An 18,086-nucleotide genomic window follows, 5' to 3' on the forward strand; every position below is an offset into this window, starting at 1 on the left:
TTTTTTTTTTTTTTTTTTTTTTTTTTTTTTTTTTTTTTTTTTTTTTTGTTTGGGCCTATTCAACCTTTTGGTATTAGCTTACGTGAATTTCCTCCTTATCTTTCTTAATTAATTTAAGTTTTATCAATACTTTACTTCAATTATCTTTAATTATTGGTAATTCTCGCACGTGCCATGTGATCCAGTTTGATTAAGGAAATTTCAAACTTAACAATAAATTTTTTAATATTCAGTTAAATAATTAGTTTCTTTAGCTCATAAAATATAAATATTTGAATTTCTGACATCTAAAAAAGAAAGAAGTATTTTATTATTATTATTATTATTTTAATAGGATATATTTAAAGATTTAGGACAATTTTTCTTTGGTAAAAAGTCAACAAGACAACTCATTGACTTTCAATGTGAATAGCAATAATAAATTAGGGATATTTTTAACGTCTAAAACTATCCTGTGGGACCCAGCACCATCCTACCTACCCTGCGTCTGCCAGAAAATATATTGATTCCCGATTATCAACCTCATTATTTAAAGTTATATATTATAGAATCTACATACTCATTGATTATAATTTAAAGAGAAATGAAAATCTACCAACCCAGAAAATTAATATTATTATTATTATACAATCAATTTTATTTTTATTTTTATTTTTATTTTTAAAATGACTTTCGAATTATCAACTCATTTTAAGATTTATTAAAAATATAAAGACTAAAATTTAACATATGATAGAATATAAAATGAACCAAAAATAAATTAAAGGGGTTTGAGTTCAAAATTAGAAGCTTAAAAGACTTTCCCTAGTCGACCTAATGATGAGCTTGTTGGATGATGAAAGTTCCACATCGACTAATTTAGGGAATGATCATGAGTTTATAATCAAAAAATACTCTCTCTATTGGTATGAAGCCTTTTTGAGGAAGCTCAAAATAAAGCCACGAGAGCTTATGCTCAAAGTAGACAATATTATACTATTGTGGAGAGTTGTGTTCATCTAACGGAGCTAACCGAATTGCTAGAGGAAATTTCTTAATTTCATTGGACGTACCAAGTTGCTAAATATTTATAATTATTATTCTGAATATTCTTGCTAGCCATTTGCACCTCATACTTAGCTAACCAATGGACCCAGCAGAGCCATCCTTGAAGCAACCTAAGAGACGACTTTGAAATGAAAAATAATATCTACAAACATATGAATCTGGACATGGATTTATGTGATAAAGAGGCTAGATTGACCTGAATCTCTCTCCATTATCTCTCCAAGGTGAGTTGATAGCTCAACAAGGAGGACAGCTCCCTTTCTCCAACATTAGAATTTGAGTTTTGGATTTTAAAAAATGGAGAAACTAGACATTTGAACTAAGATTAGGATTTATGGATGATTAATTTGAACTGTAATTCGAATATTGCCGAGTAACTTGTAGCCAAGTTAATCATTTCGGCGACATAAGATGTCGAAGAACATGCTATTAATGAAGGACAGAAACAGATGAAACAAGCTGCCTACCTTAGCAACTACTCCTTATTCAGAACTTTAGGAACTCTGATATACGGCTCATCAAAGACTGGAACTGCGCCAATCATGGCCTCTCTGGGGATAAACAAAAGAAAAAATGGAGTTAGGACTGAAATTTCCTGCCCAATGTTGTAACAGCACAAGTTGCAAAATAACCAGGTTACCTGTTTTCGAATGTTTCAGAAACATCATCCCGCTGATTGCCACCTTCAGTATCTGTAAATATTAGGAAAATCAGTATGCTGCACTCTAGCTGTTTGTCTTTGTTGAGGAGTGTTGGAAGAGGAGTCCCATATTGACTAATTAAGAGGTTGTTTATAAGTAAGGAATACATTTTCATTGTTGAGGAAGCCAAAAGCAAAGTCATGAGAGCTTACGCTCAAAGTGGACAATATCATGCTATTGCGAAGGGTTGTGATTCCTAACCGTCTTAACCGTCTTGAGGTTTTTAGCATTTTAATAACTTGATAAAATTATGATCCAAAAATCTCCCAGAAAGAAATAGAAACATCTGTGGGTGGGGGAGCAGCTTTTTTGGTATCTGAAATCGTAATCAATTATCCTGGCCATGATAGCTCAAGTAAACAGTGCTAAGTTTCGGGTCCTATTGCTGCTATCCCCCTCCACGATATGCTTCATTGCATCACCAGTGTCGTGAGAAGTAGGCAATGCCTCCACATCTTATGATCACTATTTTCCAATGAAAATAACGATTATGTGATTTAAATTTCCATTTTGAATAGACGTGCGATTTGAAATCAACACTTAACAGTGAGAAACAAGCGAAAGCATGGCTAGAAGAACAGCAAACAAGTTTCAAGATGATTGACAGTAATGAACTCCTAAGAGTTGTTGCATGTACCTGCCCTAATGGAAGGCTCAATGCTTTGAAGATCAACCGCCTGGAGCTGCCCAAACCTAAAACATAACATTATCATATTAAGTTAATAGAAACCACAACAGCCAAGAGAATAAACTTAACCGAATGAACAATTTCATTGGAAGAATGAAAAACTCAAACAGAGAGTTAATAGAACGAACAATTTCATAAAAAGATATATAAATCATGTTCCCAGTGCTTCTATCTCAGCACATAGTCTAAACTCTTGAGTGACTCAACCGACATACAGATATAAGATTTTAATCCAGTCAGTTCTAGCCAGCATCTCAACCTACTACTTTTACTTTTAAGAATTTGTTAAAAAAATCTCCAAAATAAAAAAGAGTGTAAAAAAACATTTTGGGGGCATAAGGGGATGGTGCCACAGTGGTGAAGTCACCTCATTAAGTGCAGACTTGGTCTTGCAATCCTGAGCAAGAAGATCTCGACTTGGACAAGCTCAAAAACAGAAATGTGGCTTTAACATCCAAATTGGCGGGCCATTTCTCTCAAAAGAGAAAGAAAAAAAAAATCCCCAGATAAACATCATTATTAGCAAATATGGTTAAATGGCTGTTTACATTATTATTGTAACAGAAATGGCTGTAATGTAGGAAGTTTGGGATTTAATTTGTTCGATTTGCTTACCTTGGTGCACTCTTATTTTTCGTAACCATGATTCTATGCTTGCTTTAGTACTAATTGGGCTTGTCCTTTGTAATCCCCTATGATGCACCTTTTGTAACTTTTCACTATTTGAAGAAGAAGAAGAAGAAAGATGCGGATGATTACAACAGTAATCCTAATGTGGAGGGTTCTCTAGATTCCTGAGTTTGATGCTTGCACATTGTTAAGAAATCAACAATGAACACTGGGAGGAAATAGAAGTTTCAAGTATTCAAAATTTCAAAGCAAAACTAGAGATAACAGAACTGCATTAAATGTTCCAATTCGCTCATAAGATCATCGTTAACCCCGAAAGTTAATGTAAAACAGGTTATAAAGACAACAACATAATCTCATTTGATCTTGTCACCCTTTCTTCAGCTGAGGGAAGTAAATGTAAATTCATAGAATCTCATTTTACAACCTGCCCCTGAAGAATTCCCCTCAATGTGTAGGGCATAAGAGGCAACTGTCTCATAGTAAGTTCCCTAGAGGCCAGACACCAACAAAGACCATCATCTTTTCAGTCTCACCTAAGATAACAAACCAACATTTACGATAACCAAGTCTGAGCGTTCGCCACAGTCGCGGAGGTCACATACTTTGAACAGCATTCTTTTACCCTAAATTTATCTAGATGCCTAATATTTTTCAAGGTCTATCAGTTTCTGTGTGCGTGAGAGAGAGAGAGAGAAAGAGAGCGAAGCTTACCAGTCAACAACCTGTCGAATCTTAGGAGCAAATTCTTCAACCTGAAAGCGAGAAGCGGATTTTACTTGAAGAAGAAGAAGATCGAAGAAACAGAAGAAAACATTGAGATGGTGAAGGCCTCACATACCTCATTCGGATTGAGGGAAATTCGAGCTGTTTCAGCTAAACGAGGAACATCGGGAGGTTGAAGAGAGGCACGAATTCCTGGAGCAGTCGAACATTTCCGGATTCTGATACTAGAAACAGGAAGCGAATTCAAACTGGTAGAAATGAAGATTTGGGGATTCAACGATGGAAGTGATGAAGCTCCTTTGAGCAAACGCAGAGCTCCACTTCCCATTTCCAAACGCGAAGGGGAAGACGATATAATTTGGAACCAGCCGCCAAGTTTTCCACTGCGGCTCTATAACATGTATCGTTTTGGGAAAATATCCCCCACAGAATTAAATTATATTTTCGGTTATATTTCAAATTTTGTATTTATTCACAAATAAATAAATTTGGTTTTTTACCTTTTAATCTCTCAGAATATAAATTTTATATAAATTGAATTATGTTAAAATATAATATAATTTCTATATTAAAGTCTATATTTAATTTAATCTCTATCCTTTTAAAATAGATTTCGAGTTAAAAATAAAAGGAAATAAAAAAGAGGAATATTTATAAAATCAAATTGAAATTTAATATATTTTATATATTATTGAAAATACGAAAATAATTTTGTGCATATAATTTGAAATTAATTTATAATTAATGATTAATGTTCAGTTAAAAAAATCAAATATAGTAAGATAGACTTTTGGTATACTTTTTTCTTATTTGCACTTCATATAAACCAAAGTCATCTATTACAATAAATACGTCTAATGTGTTGAAAATGAAATGGTCGGTATAGCTCAATTGGTAGAGCAGAGGATAAAAATCTTTGTGTCACCGGTCTACTATTGAATATAAAGATAATGCGTAGGAAATGGTCGCTATAGCTCAGTTGGTAGAGCAGAGGACTGAAAATCTTCGTTTCACCGGTTCATATCTGCTATGAAAATAAATAAGGATAATGTGTCGGAAATGGCCGGTATAGTGTGCAAAATCAGACAAATTGGATTCGACAGTCAATGATATAGAAGAAACAATTCAATAAATACCATTTGATTCTAGTCGTCTTGGGTGAAAGGACACGAGCTGCTAGTTTATCATTCAGACATGAGAATTTTGGTTAATATTTCAAGCAACGATCACAATTAGTGAATGACATGCCACAAGATGTGTATATTTGGCGATTGAAATGGATATTTAAAGCCTATTCTTTGGGAGATTTCTCATAAGTTACAGGATATAAAGAAAGCGTTGTGAATTGCTTACTTACTGAGAGAGCAAGCACCTGGAGGGAGTATCATCCTTTGTCTGAATCTCCTCCATTAGCTATCCTCTCTGCAATGGTACTGTTACATTGTTGAAGTTGGGAGCCATAAAAGGAGCTTTTACGAGCGTCGCCAGCAGAAAGAAGCGGCATGGTACTGCTCGCGCCGTGACTCTCCAGCAACGACGTAGATGTAACTGGGGTGGCTGGAGATGCTTCTGCATCAGTCTCCCCACTATAGTTAGAACCATCTTTTCCGATGCCTAGAACTGCATATAAGGCGAGGCAGAGGAGCCGAGGTAGATATGAGTTTCGAATCATTAACAGATCATGGCAATTAAACAAGCAAAATGAGAAGAAAGGCGGGATAAAAGTGGTATGCAACATCATTTCCAGTTTTCCTAAGTAGAAGCATGAAAAAAGAAAAGAAAGCAACCTGTTGATGAAGATATCACAGCAGGCAAGTTTGAGTGAGCATGTGTGGCGGGATTTCCAGCTCCCTTCTTTAACTTTGACTGAAAAGGTTAGCCAATCATTAATCACTTGACAACTATCACATCACAATAACAGATTTTTCAGTTCATACCTTCAGATGTTCTTCACAATGCTTCACCACCGATGAAATATTAGCAAAATGACCATACACTAGGGTGTAAGCCCACAAGAGAAGCTTCCTTGGCATGCTGAAATCTAGAATTTCAACCCCATCCATGCGCCGTTGGAAGTTTACTCCGGTTGCCAGTCGACCTGGAGCTAGATACAGGTTCAAGCCAGATGGCAACACGCAAGAGCTCTCACGAAAAAAGTTGTAAGAAGATCGAAGCAAAGAGTTAGCAGTTTCCCAATTCACTTCTGTAGCTCTTTTAACAAATACGTTATTGATTTTGGACAAGATCGGGCACCATTTCGGTTCAAGACTTCTCAGATGTGTTGAGTCCTCAAATGTTGAACTCCATAATTCATTAATTTGCAAATCCACACAAAGTAGCTGGTTACTTTCTAAACCAACAGGTAATGAACTTGACGTTTGAATTTCGGTCGAGGATTCAGAAGGAACGGGAGTGATCTGTGCCAAGCTAATTATAAGGGATCTACACCATGCAGTAGAAGCATGCCTGCAAACTTTTGCAATGTTAATATTGGACAACTTCGGATTCTTAAAACGTTTGCGAATCTTCTCATTTATTGCTTCAAGATTCTCAACCTTGACATTTCTCTCCAAAGTAATGATATGATCATGAAGATACCTGCGGCAATCAGATTCCAAAAGTTCATATCCAAGTACAGTAGCACTAGTGTTTGAAAAGTCTATGGCAACACTGGGAAAAAACAAAAGCTCGATAAATCAGATAACTCTCTAATATGCTTACCCAAACAAATTGCTTTCTGATATACCCGGTCCTCGTATTTCAGGCAAACTGCAGAGTTCTGGCCATAAGTTACCTTGCTCCATGAACAGAGCAAATATTTTCTCTAGTATATGTTCGTAGCCGCTTGCATCACCACAGCTGGCAATCCCAACTTGACGAACAGACGTAATCAAAACCTTGACATACCTCCCTAGAGCAACTGGAACTAGATCTTCAATGCACAATGCAAACTGGATTGATGATTGGTGTTACATGCCACATAAGCAACAACATAAGCAAGGTGCAATTCGACAAGATCGTCAACACATAATGAAAATTGAATTCACAGAGTTGATGGCCTACCAACATCAATAAATGAAATATACATACATGCATACATAAATAAAAACATAAAAACATGTGCGCTTGTACGCATATTGAACAAAAAAAAGTAAGAATTATATGGTTTCTCCATTAAAGAAACAAAAAGAAAAGTAACGGCCAAGATGACTTAATTACATTTATCCCAATTTTTGCATACAACTACATTACATATGCACAACATTAAATTATTTTCCCTGCATTGTATATGTAGGAATCTACAATTTAAATTTAATATGTGGCTGATGAAATATTGAATTGAATAGAAATAGTTCAAAGCACGTAGTTGTTACCCTTTTATCTGCTCGAAGTGATATATAAGCACGCTCAAGGGTACAGATATCTCCAGTCTCCTCCAGAAGTTTCAAATAAAACAATAAGTACTTCCTTATACATGTAATAAACTTCCGAGAACTTTCTGGTAAATTAACTTCAAGTGCTTTTTTATTCCCAGAAAGACCAGGTGTTTTGCGCCTGAAATATAGATATGTCAAAAAGGTAGCTTCCTTTTTAATTACACGTGCTGAAGGCATTACATTAGGTTAAACTTCTAATGCAAGAAATAAACTTCCAAGAACTTTATCGTAAATTAACTTCAAGTGCCTTTTTGTTCTATGAAGACCAGAAGTTTTGTCCTGTAATACAGAATTACTTATGCTACATTGGAAGACTAACTTTCAAGTAAATTTGCTTTGAAATGTGTAAGCAAGTATATAAGGTACTTCATTATGAATACTTCAAACCACAGAAAACATAGATTAGGACTTGGACGTTACAAAGAAAATGGTATGGATAATTTCCTTTTACAAGAAAAACTAAATACTATGGATAATGTAATAATCATTTTCAAAACTTCCATGCTCTTCATATCACTTGGAACAGCTATCTACAGTTCGAAACATGATTTCTTTCTATTAATAAGATAGATTCTAGCAATAACAGAAAGAGGAAGTAAGAACATCAATCATTTTTTATCCTATCCTGCATATAGTCAAATATAAAATCAGTTGACATACTACTTCATAATGCAAGCATATTGTGAAGACTTCTCTTCCGGTATCATTGAATTACCCTGAATGAGTTATCTATAACATAAAGACTTTGGACAAGCATTGAGACCATACCTTCCCTTTTTTATCGTGCTGTCAATCTCCCACATATTTATTGTAAATGATGAACGAGATGATTTAAAACAAAATGAGAGCTCATCCTTTGCTCTGCCCAGATCACCGCGCTCACCCCTTCTATAAAGACCTTGAGCAAGTGCATATCTGGCTTTATGATAGTGTTTAAGATCCCCTTCAACACAAGTTTCAAGTCCATAAAGACAATCGTTGTAAAGCATGTGCCACGCCTCTTCCACTTTAAGGGATTCATCATGCTTTATATCCTCAGAATTTGCCTCACTGCCATCCACGCCCGAAGGTAAATCCAAAGTCTTGGGACCAAATTTATTCAGTATTTCCATCAAAGCATCTCTAGTTGACTGATTAAAGGCATAAGTTGAAAGATCCTGGATAATTCCAACAAAAAGCAAGGATATATAATATATATTATATATATAAGGGAAAATGGAACTCATCCAAAGTCTACCATAGTTCGCTAAATATCTAAAATTCAAAAGGATGACATGAAACAGGAATTCACGAGTATTTGTACTTCGTTGAAAATTAATATAATAAATCCACTATAATCAAAACAAGCAACGATTACAACTTTATAAGGTTTTAGGTTACAAACCTTCAAAGCCTGCATATCCTGTTTTCCACATTTACCAAGAACCTTCAAGCGTGACGCATGCATCCTGTAAATAGAATCAACAGCTGATGGATTCAAAGCAATAGCTTTAGCATAATATGATAGAGCTTTATCATGTGAAAGCCCGAGCTTTTCACTAAGTTTGCCCATATAGAATGCATGAGACCAATCTTGCCTGTATGAAAATAGAGCATAAAATAAAAAAAAACACGGTTAAATTACAAAATTGTGGTAAGGTATTGTTGAGAAATAAATCAAAAGATATCAAAAGTGAAGAGAGAATATACTGATGTGCAAAAGCTTTTTTGAAATGTTTCAAGGAATTCTCACAAAATCTGAACCATGCTTCATCCTTCGGAGGCACCATCGACCGCTGATCATAAAATGGAACCACATTTTGAAGACTGTCATAGTACACAAGTGCTAGTAGCTCATGTATCTCACGCTGGAGTCAAAAAAGGTTCAAACATGAGTTAACAACACTTTTTTATTTTTAACTCCCACAAGTTCTTAGACTCAAACTTGAGGCGGAAGAGTAAGAGTAATTAAAACCATGACAAGTATTGATAGAAAAGACCAAACATTATATGAGATGAGTCCATCTTACAGATTCAAGCATCGAATCATCTACTATTTACATATATTTTAATATTCAAAATAAAGAACATTTCTACAAATTATAGGTAAGAACCCTGACGAGTAATCTGAATAAACTTTAACTTTATTTCATTATAATGATGGTCATCAATAAAACGTGCAGGCGTTTCCTAAACATCATCTCCATCTTAAATGAATATAATGAAATAAAAAAGTTATAAAAGCACCTCACTGCTAAAATGACATACTATCCACATGATTAAGAAACAAACCTAACATACGGCAGAAACCATAAAATGATGGGGTCTGGTCTCCAACTGAACATAGAGAAAATTTAGAGGTCAAACCTGCTGAGTTGATGACTTTGCTAAAGCTAAACTCATAAGCAGACAACGCCTGCTCCTCCTTCGGCTTATCTCCACTCTATGGGGTAAAGTATCATTTTTCCTCCATCCTGCAACATTGATGTGCTTACTACCATCATTGAGCAGCAGGTCTACCTCCTGTTTTGTGGTCAATATAGAATTTCTGAGAATGGAACTTACAAGAATGATTTGAAGATGCATATCTGTAAGAAATGTGTACCCACCAAAACAGACGGGTGGATTATGCAAAATGACAGTACATTTACCTCATCATAAATATGTGCAAGTTTTTGCCAGCTCTCAAATCGCAGAGGATTATACAGTAAATCATATTTGAAGAGGCTTGCATTATGTTGTACAAATTCCTCCCCTTCCTTGGTGAGCACAAAACCTGGATATTTGTCAGTTGCACTCATTTCCTCGGATTGAGCAAGGAAAAAATATAAGTTGCTATAAACTTCCACATATGATTCAGAGCTGCAATCAGGAAAATACAGATAGCTCAATTTCAAGAGCAAACATTTAATGAATTTAATATTTTTAAAGTGAAGAATTACCCTGTTTTACCATAGGTCATCGCAAAAGTAATGCAAAGTCTTACCTCCCTAAGACTGATGTTCGATATTGTTTAAGGCTTCCTACATCATTCAGTAATATCTTTGTCATTGTTACAAGAAACTCATCTGAACCAGCTTCGTCAGAGAGTTTCTCTTCACACAAATTGGGATCATCCAGGAACTTGTCTATCACATTTCCATCCAATACTTCCTCTGGAGGTTTTAAAAAGTGTTTGCGGATGGCTCTTAGAACCCTTCGCAGTTTGACTAGTCCAGTTCTCTGAAAGGCAGAAAAACAGGGCACCAGATAAAAGGCCAATCAAACTAAATTCAATTTAATGCTAACTCCTGTAAATCATAAATTCAGAACTCTTGATAGTCCCACCAAAATATGGGAGTGCAAGTGTCTGATTTCTCCAAGTAAACATAAATTCTATCAAAGGGGAGGGAGACACTAATAGAACAGTGGACATACTTGCAGAAAGTACTTACAGAAGATGCCTTTGCATAAGGAAGTATATACTGGAAAACATCAGCACACTGTTCCTTGGTCTGATAATCCCCACGGCTAGTATTTTTATGTACAGATAGATCGTCGTCATATGATGAGTCACATCTGAGGTTTAACCCGTACAAGCAGAAAAAGCACTGATCCAAAGCATTGTCAATTTTTAACTCTAGCTCCTCCTTTTCATCTTCATTTTGCTCATTCTCACACTCTACTAGTTGGTCGCTATTATTTTCACCAGAGCTGAGCTTGCCAACAGATTCCTCACTTCCTTGCTTAATAAATTCTCCTTCTATAGCATCTTTCAATATCAATTTATGAGTTGACAAGCCTTCCTGTGTTATATCCTCCTTAGCATCCTTCATTGGGGATTTCTTTTCATCATTGTGACTTAATCCCAAATCTTGAGCATTTAATTTTGGTCGGTCTGGAGATGCTTTTACCTGACAATTCTGCCATTCCATGTCATCACATTCAATTCTTTTCCCATTTACCGAGTTGTTCAATTTAAGTTTCATATCCAAAGCTAAGAGATGCTTTATGGAAAATTTAAGAAACTTTCCTTCCTCTCCTTCACCCTCACCCCAACAGCAGAGACCATATTCTGCAAGTAGGTCATGTGTTGCAACAATTAACTCAACCTACATTGAAAAGTCAGAAATTGATCAGAATATAAGAGTAACAACTGCAAAGGGAATCTTTATAAAAAGAATAGGCCGAGGAGCACAATAGCAGGCTCGATAATTAACTTATTAACCTAAAAAGGTCATATACTGACGTGAGATTTCACAGGCACGGAAAGATCAAGATGTTGGAGTTTGCAGAACGCAATGGCTGCATCTACAAGGCAGCATTTTTCAACTTGATCATCTACTGCTACGCCAGAAGACCTCTTAGAGAGGAATATGTTTATAACGTTACACATGACTGATAAAAGCAAGAACTGCATATCAGAAATCCTCCTTGTCTGTATGTCATTCTGCAAGCATAACAAAGTCAATGGTGGTAATGAGTGAGTACAGCTCTTAAAGGAGAAGAGAGCAGACAAGAAAGGCATTAAGAATGCATTCTGTACACACTTAGTTTTAGCTTCAACCCTGATAAGCAAGTTGAATTCAAATGTTAGCAAAAAATAAACTAAAAATTATAAAATTCAAAAGCAACGTCCATAAACTTCCCTTATTCAGTAAGAGAAATAAATGTATTAAAAAAACTAAAACTACAATCTAACCCCATTGCCCTCTAAGGAATGACGTAACTAAAGATCTCAGGCAAGTGAAGTTTAAAATACCACTTTCGAATGACATCAAATTTTCATCAAAGTCCATGCAGTAACTAAGCCTGCTCAAAGAAATTCCTATATCCAAACAAAGCCATGATCATGCTTAAATAATTTATGCATGTATATGGTAATTAAATTATTTAAGCATATACATGCATAAATTATTTAAGCATATACATGCATAAATTACTTAATTGTGCATGTAGAGGGTAATTAAGTAATTATGCATGTATAGGATAAAACAGAGTCATGAACAAAATTATCCATGTTGTCCACTACCTATCCATCTATTTGAGTTACATCTATAACACGACGAAATATCTTTCTTTTTCTCCAGAAAATCACCGGTACTCTTTGACAATTGACATTATTCATGATATTTAATCTGACATTATAAAATCCATGAAAATTGGTTGGCACTTCGCACATATACAAAAGGAATATCAATGTCTCCATTCTAGGATAAATATTATAGTCAACTTTTCACATAAGCATCTTCACATTATTTACTAAACCAAATTTCTTGTTTATATAATTATCTTCATATTGTTTCCTTAAAATTGGTCATTTCTATTGAAAACTTTAATTCTAGTGAAGAACGCACTCTAATATGTCAAAAAATAAACCAGAACTAAGATAATCATGTAAAGCACAAGGACTCAAATAGATTATTTGAAAGTTAAAGAGACCAAAAGATTCAGTCCGTCAATAGAACTACAGGATAAGATACCTTATGCTCCAATCTACTACCAGGGGCAAAAGTTTACGAAGTACGCTTTTAAATTATTCTTATTTACCCATTTCACTAATGTTTGGACACTTCTCTATTAGATGAAAAGGACTTGTAATGACATGGTAAGGAACAGCAAGTTTTCCCACAAAGTGACTCATCTAAAACAGATACTTGTACTTGATTCCATTATAATATCTTTAATAATGTAGGATTAACTGGATGAACTTGAGAAAATTGGTTTTACTTGCATTACAGTTGTACACAATCATCTAGAGGCTTGATCAATTTTTCGATTTTAAATGAAGAAATCACTTAGTACATGAAAAGATAACAACAAAGTACAATAATGGGGAATAAATATTGGCTTACTGAGTCTCCGGAATGTTCGATTGAGTTCTTTACTTGTGATATACAATGAGATGTTGCTTTTACTTCTTCTGCAACTAGATGGTTGCAGTGGCTGCTCGCACTATCCTTTGTTTCTATGTCAGAGAGTGCTTTTGCCTCTGACTTCTCACGAAAGGATTTACTTGATGTAAAATACTCATGCATTCCAGCAGCAGCCACAAGTATTTGCAGCTTCCGTTGGTGAGAATTCAAATATATCTCCATATCCAAACGATTTTCCTTCTCACACGATTTGATTAAAACATCAATCGCTGCAAGTTCTACCGAAGTAACCCCTGCATCTTTCCTTCCCGAAAAATGCAAGGATAAAGCATCAAGGTCAAGTTCATCTACACCAAATAGAAGTGGAGAAAGTAAAGTGATGCATTCTTCATACATTTCTTTCTCAAACATTTCAGGTACAGCATTCTCCATCAAGAGGTCAACCTTTAAAACGTTAATTTCATAAAGTAGTCTATCCAAGGTCAACCTTTTCAAGACCCGACAGTGAGGGAGGCAGACCAGTGACACAGAATCATGCACATCATTCTTATTTTCCAGAAGTGATAAAGAAATACAGAACTCTTCACAGGCTTTTGCCTTGTTTCCATCCCACAAAGATAATTGCCCACTAAGCCAAAAGAATCGTACCCAGAAGGATCTGTTATTTGTGAAAAGTGAATTTTCAACAAATAAAAGCTGGTTACTAGAATTTTCAGTTGATATTCTGCTGTCACCTTGAAGACTGCTAGAGCCATTATCACTCTTTAGGACAGAACTCAAATTCAAGGGATATTCCAGGGCTACTAACTCAATGATCTTACATAGATGATATGAAGCCTCTGACATGAATTCAGATTGCTTGGAAGTATCAGATGAGAATGACCCAAAGTCAAAATAGAGTTCAGCAAGAAAAAGATTGCATTCAAGAGATCTGTCCTTTCCCCAATGTCTTGTCAACTTTTCCAAGTCCAGAAATTTGAAAAATGCATCCTGAAATGAAGGATACGTTCTTGAAAGCTTTTCTAAAAGCATATGACTCACATGGTAAGCACCATAATTACAGGAATTCTCTACCAAAAAAGTATGAACATCATAGCAGTCCTTATCCCATTTACTCTCCTGATCAGGATAGGAAACAGACTTCCTGGTATCATGGTCAGTATCTTTGGTTCCCAATGCACAGGAAATAAAGGGTTCAAGATACTGAGTTACAACCCTGGCCAGATCTTTACTAGTAGAATAATCTAATTCTTCTATTCCAGGCTTACGACTTCTTAGCCTTTCAAGACGCGTACTACGTCTCTCCTGTGGATGTTCATCTAAACCACTTGCCTCTTTTTCTTTAAAAGAAGATGAATTTTCTGTGTTAGAATCCGCAAGAGATGTATTTCCACTAATGGAGGTAGAAGCAAGCTCTTTCCTCTCCATAAATGCAGTACTACAATCTAAACTGGGTGGTAGGCAAATTTTTAATCCAACATCACCAGATCTAAGTGGTTTTTCAGCCTCCACCTCAGATCCGCATCCGCTCAATGGACGTAAGATATCTAGGAGTCCATCAACAAGACCTACCCAGGAAGCTTCTGCTAGATGGAGGTCTATATTCCAGTTTGACCTTTTAACTTTGACATCCTCATCAAGATCCTCTTCACTAGCCTTCCTCTTATCAGTAAATTTGAGTCGGACATGTTTTGGTTCTAGCTTATCAATACCTTTTGGCGCATACAGAACAGGTTCCGGCTCTTCAATTGTACGTTTCACATGCAAAGCACGAGCATGTGATGGCCAGTGCCTCAAAATCAATTCTGCTACAGAAAGACAGGCTACCTCATCACGTATGGCAATTAGAACTTCCAATAACTTCTCCATGCAATTCCCTTAACAACAACCACCCATAAAACACTTAGTACCATGTCTGTGAAAGAAATATGTTAAAAGACCATATAAAATACTCACAATTATTAGGGCTGCATGCAAGTCCTTGCTCAAATGCCCAACGTGAAATACTAAGTAAGCCCATTGAGCAAGATAAAGTACCCAGCTGGTTCCATACAACAGAATCTTTAGAATCAATTTCCACAGCTTGAAGATAACAATGCAGAGCACCCTCATAATGTGCAGATCCCTGTTGTAGAAATACAGCAGCAAGATTCTTAAGTGCTAAGAATCTGCAAAAGACCATTCACGAGTAATTACAAAAGAAGTGAATTGGTGAAAATATTCATCCAATAAAACCTTAAACTTTTGGAAACAAGTAGAAAAGATAGCATGGATCAATAACCTGAGCTGCAGTAGATGATTATCACCAGCTTCACCATCAACCTGCATAACCAGAAAAATCAGGAATCCCATACATGGTTCGTTCTCCATCAATTACTCTGATCCTTTAAGAAAGCTAACCTGTGCAGATGCTATCAAATGATCCTTGAGAACGGATTCCAACAATTCACGAGCCTTTTCATACTCTTTTGCTTCTAACTTAAGAAGTCCATCGTGGTAAGTTTGTGTCAGATGGAATTCCTGCGTATAGCAGATAAAATTAAGATAGTGATTGAATCTTCAATTCAACTATTATTGTAGTGTCTAACCACACTTCTTTCCAAACAAAGTTGGAAATCATCGCCATTCTTCAAAAATTTCCCAATAAGACGACTTAAAAACAACAAAGAGAAAACAAAAATACCAAACATACAAGCTCCATGTTGCATCAAAGACCATCAACTTGCTTAGTTGCATCGATATTAATTACAATTAAACAAAAAAAATGCAGTAATCTCTAGAAACGCATTCTTTCTTCACTCACGTAAACTCCTATGTGTTAAGGCAATTTCCACCTCGTTTAAACTACAGATGTAAACGACATTGAAGCTAAATAATAAACAAAAAACTACAAAGAGAGAAAGGAAGGGCATGCCTGAGCTTCTTTAGTGGGAGCTAGGGGTTCCCACTGATTTCTGGAGTCTGTATCATTAATTGCAGAGATTGAAAACTGAAAAATAGAAGAAATCGAGGTTATGAACATACAAATTGAAGTGAATCTCCGAAAATAATACGAATAATTGGAGGTTGTTTTGGCAAATCAATTGAATATTGTATGAACTCGAGAATCAGGAAATCACTGTACCATATTTCGAAATACTGGGAGCGGTGTTGAGCCAGAGCTTTCACATTTAGCCCGCGAAGCTTCGGATTCTTTCGGAGTTTTGGGGTTCAATTGTCTCTTGGAACTGGTAGTTCGCCCTGCTTCTTCGCCTCAACTTGTTCGCGCTATAAAATCTTGACTGTTAATGGTTTCGAATTGGGGTGAATATTGGGGAACCAACAACGAAATCAACCACACAGGCCCAAAGCAATGGAATTGGGACGGGAAGGAATCTTCGAATTACTTTAATAAAAATACTATTTTTTTTTCTTTTTCCTTTTTTTTTTTTTTTCTTTTGTCTCAAGAATATCTTCCAACTTAAAGAAAATAAATAATAATAAAACATTGTGTTACGTAATTAAACAATTTATTTTAAAATTAGTTATTTCCCAACTCAAGATAAATGTTTTTAAAAAATTGATATTTGGGATAGATAAATAATATGTGTCATATATATAAATGATAAAAAAAATTGATTTTTTTTTTTTTAATTTTAAGAGTATTAATATTATTTTTTTAAATATATTTAAAATGTGTAACGATTCATTAATTAAGAGTTATGTATTAATGAAATATTGAAAATTCAACGATATTTTTTTAAATATTTTTTAAAATTTAGGAATATTTTTTAAATAAATTATTAATTATTTTAATCTAAATCCAACATTAAATAAATAAATATATATATATATATATATATATTTAAAGTTTAAGTTTATGAGATTCTATTAATTTAATCGTTTTTTAATAATATATTTGAATGACTATCACTTTTATATAGTAAAAAGAAAATTAATTAAAAAAAAAGAAAAAGTAGGAATACTATTGGAAATTTAAGACGGTTAGAATTGTGGACGATATTCATAAACATTGACTCGAGAACTATATTAATCAATATTATCCAAACCCAAATCGTAAGGGCTAGGTTGGGTTTGATTTTTTTTTTTTTTTTAATTTGAGTTGAGTTAATTTTTTTTTTTTTAAATCGAAAATTTGATTTGGTTCATGAGTTAAAAATCTTTTAATCGTTCGACGAACTCGAAAATGGAGTTCCAAACTATATTTTAAAAATTATTAAGAAATATAATATATTGATATTTAGAATGGAATTCAGTAATATTTGTGTAAATATTTTATATTTAAATTTTATGAATTTTAGTTATGAATGTAACTTATACGGGATAAATATAATTTTTTTAAAATAATAAAAAATAAACAATCAGACGAGATCTCGCTCCATTCAACTTTAATTACAAAACAATATTTTAAAACATGTATATAGATTATTTATGAATGATAATATTTCATTGGAAGCATTAGCAATTGGTAACAAAAATCAAATTTTTTTAAAACATGTATATAGATTATTTATGAATGATAATATTTCATTGGAAGCATTAGCAATTGGTAACAAAAATCAAATTTTTTTAATGTTATTTTAAGTCTTGAATTAGATCTTAATTGGATTCATATCTCTAATTTTCGTAAAATGAATTGAATTAGATCTTAATTAAAATGAAGGTAAGTGAATTCATATCTCTAATTTTCGTAAAATGAATCGACGATTAGCGTTGAATTTTGAATAATTATTATAAGATTATATGTAATTATTCATACGGAAGTGATAGAATTGCCGAATAATTAATTTTTTTGATTAATTATACGCTTAATTTTACACCCAAATACATACAAAAAAAATTAATTATAGATCAATCTTGTAAATTGAAAATTTTTATAAAAGGAGAAAAATACCCAATTTTTTTTTTTTAATAAATGACATAAAATCGTAAGGTTTTAAAATTTAAAACGTGTTAGTTTGTGATGTTTATATGACTTGATAACTCGATCAACTACAGTCATTCAATCCAAATTATAAATGTT

The 18,086-nt window shown here is 34.2% G+C and overlaps 2 protein-coding genes across 3 annotated transcripts; both read right to left on the reverse strand.

Annotated features, from left to right (window-relative positions):
* Window positions 1–1,356: 1,356 nt before the first annotated feature.
* LOC111446647 (glutamyl-tRNA(Gln) amidotransferase subunit C, chloroplastic/mitochondrial) lies at window positions 1,357–4,199 on the reverse strand. 2 transcript variants are annotated; one of them, XM_023085539.1, is made up of 6 exons: window positions 4,169–4,199; window positions 3,908–4,134; window positions 3,781–3,821; window positions 2,386–2,441; window positions 1,688–1,739; window positions 1,357–1,598 (listed from the first exon to the last, which is right to left on the reverse strand). In XM_023085539.1, exons 2-6 carry the CDS (start codon window positions 4,118–4,120, stop codon window positions 1,523–1,525), a joined length of 438 nt encoding a protein of 145 aa, XP_022941307.1. In that variant the 5' UTR covers window positions 4,121–4,134; window positions 4,169–4,199; the 3' UTR covers window positions 1,357–1,522. The 2 variants fall into 2 exon arrangements, with proteins under 2 accessions (XP_022941307.1, XP_022941306.1); XM_023085538.1 differs by lacking the exon at window positions 4,169–4,199 and having other exon boundaries at window positions 3,908–4,162.
* A 750-nt stretch (window positions 4,200–4,949) lies between these two features.
* Window positions 4,950–16,418, reverse strand: LOC111446644. Its single transcript, XM_023085534.1, has 19 exons — window positions 16,188–16,418; window positions 15,978–16,052; window positions 15,464–15,583; window positions 15,345–15,385; window positions 15,020–15,231; window positions 13,043–14,940; window positions 11,437–11,637; window positions 10,643–11,299; window positions 10,195–10,430; window positions 9,860–10,070; window positions 9,576–9,731; window positions 8,919–9,076; window positions 8,614–8,806; window positions 7,998–8,386; window positions 7,167–7,347; window positions 6,514–6,743; window positions 5,730–6,390; window positions 5,580–5,658; window positions 4,950–5,412 (listed from the first exon to the last, which is right to left on the reverse strand). Exons 1-19 carry the CDS (start codon window positions 16,188–16,190, stop codon window positions 5,177–5,179), a joined length of 5,937 nt encoding a protein of 1,978 aa, XP_022941302.1. The 5' UTR covers window positions 16,191–16,418; the 3' UTR covers window positions 4,950–5,176.
* Between the last annotated feature and the right edge of the window lie 1,668 nt (window positions 16,419–18,086).

Source organism: Cucurbita moschata, unplaced genomic scaffold (assembly GCF_002738365.1).
Source record: "Cucurbita moschata cultivar Rifu unplaced genomic scaffold, Cmos_1.0 Cmo_Scf00008, whole genome shotgun sequence".
Classification (NCBI taxonomy): domain Eukaryota; kingdom Viridiplantae; phylum Streptophyta; class Magnoliopsida; order Cucurbitales; family Cucurbitaceae; genus Cucurbita; species Cucurbita moschata.

Bases quoted from the DNA above. Each gene is read 5' to 3' on its own strand.
- LOC111446647 (XM_023085539.1), bottom strand. From the start codon at position 4,120: ATGGGAAGTGGAGCTCTGCGTTTGCTCAAAGGAGCTTCATCACTTCCA. The intron at 3,822-3,907 runs GTATGTGAGGCC...TCTCGCTTTCAG, and splicing joins TTTCCCTCAATCCGAATGAG to GTTGAAGAATTTGCTCCTAA. The intron at 1,740-2,385 runs GTACATGCAACA...TAATATTTACAG, and splicing joins TGAGCCTTCCATTAGGGCAG to ATACTGAAGGTGGCAATCAG.
- LOC111446644 (XM_023085534.1), bottom strand. The intron at 15,386-15,463 runs GTTAGCTTTCTT...CTGGTTATGCAG, and splicing joins ATTTGATAGCATCTGCACAG to GTTGATGGTGAAGCTGGTGA. The intron at 10,431-10,642 runs GTAAGTACTTTC...TCTGCCTTTCAG, and splicing joins CTTATGCAAAGGCATCTTCT to AGAACTGGACTAGTCAAACT.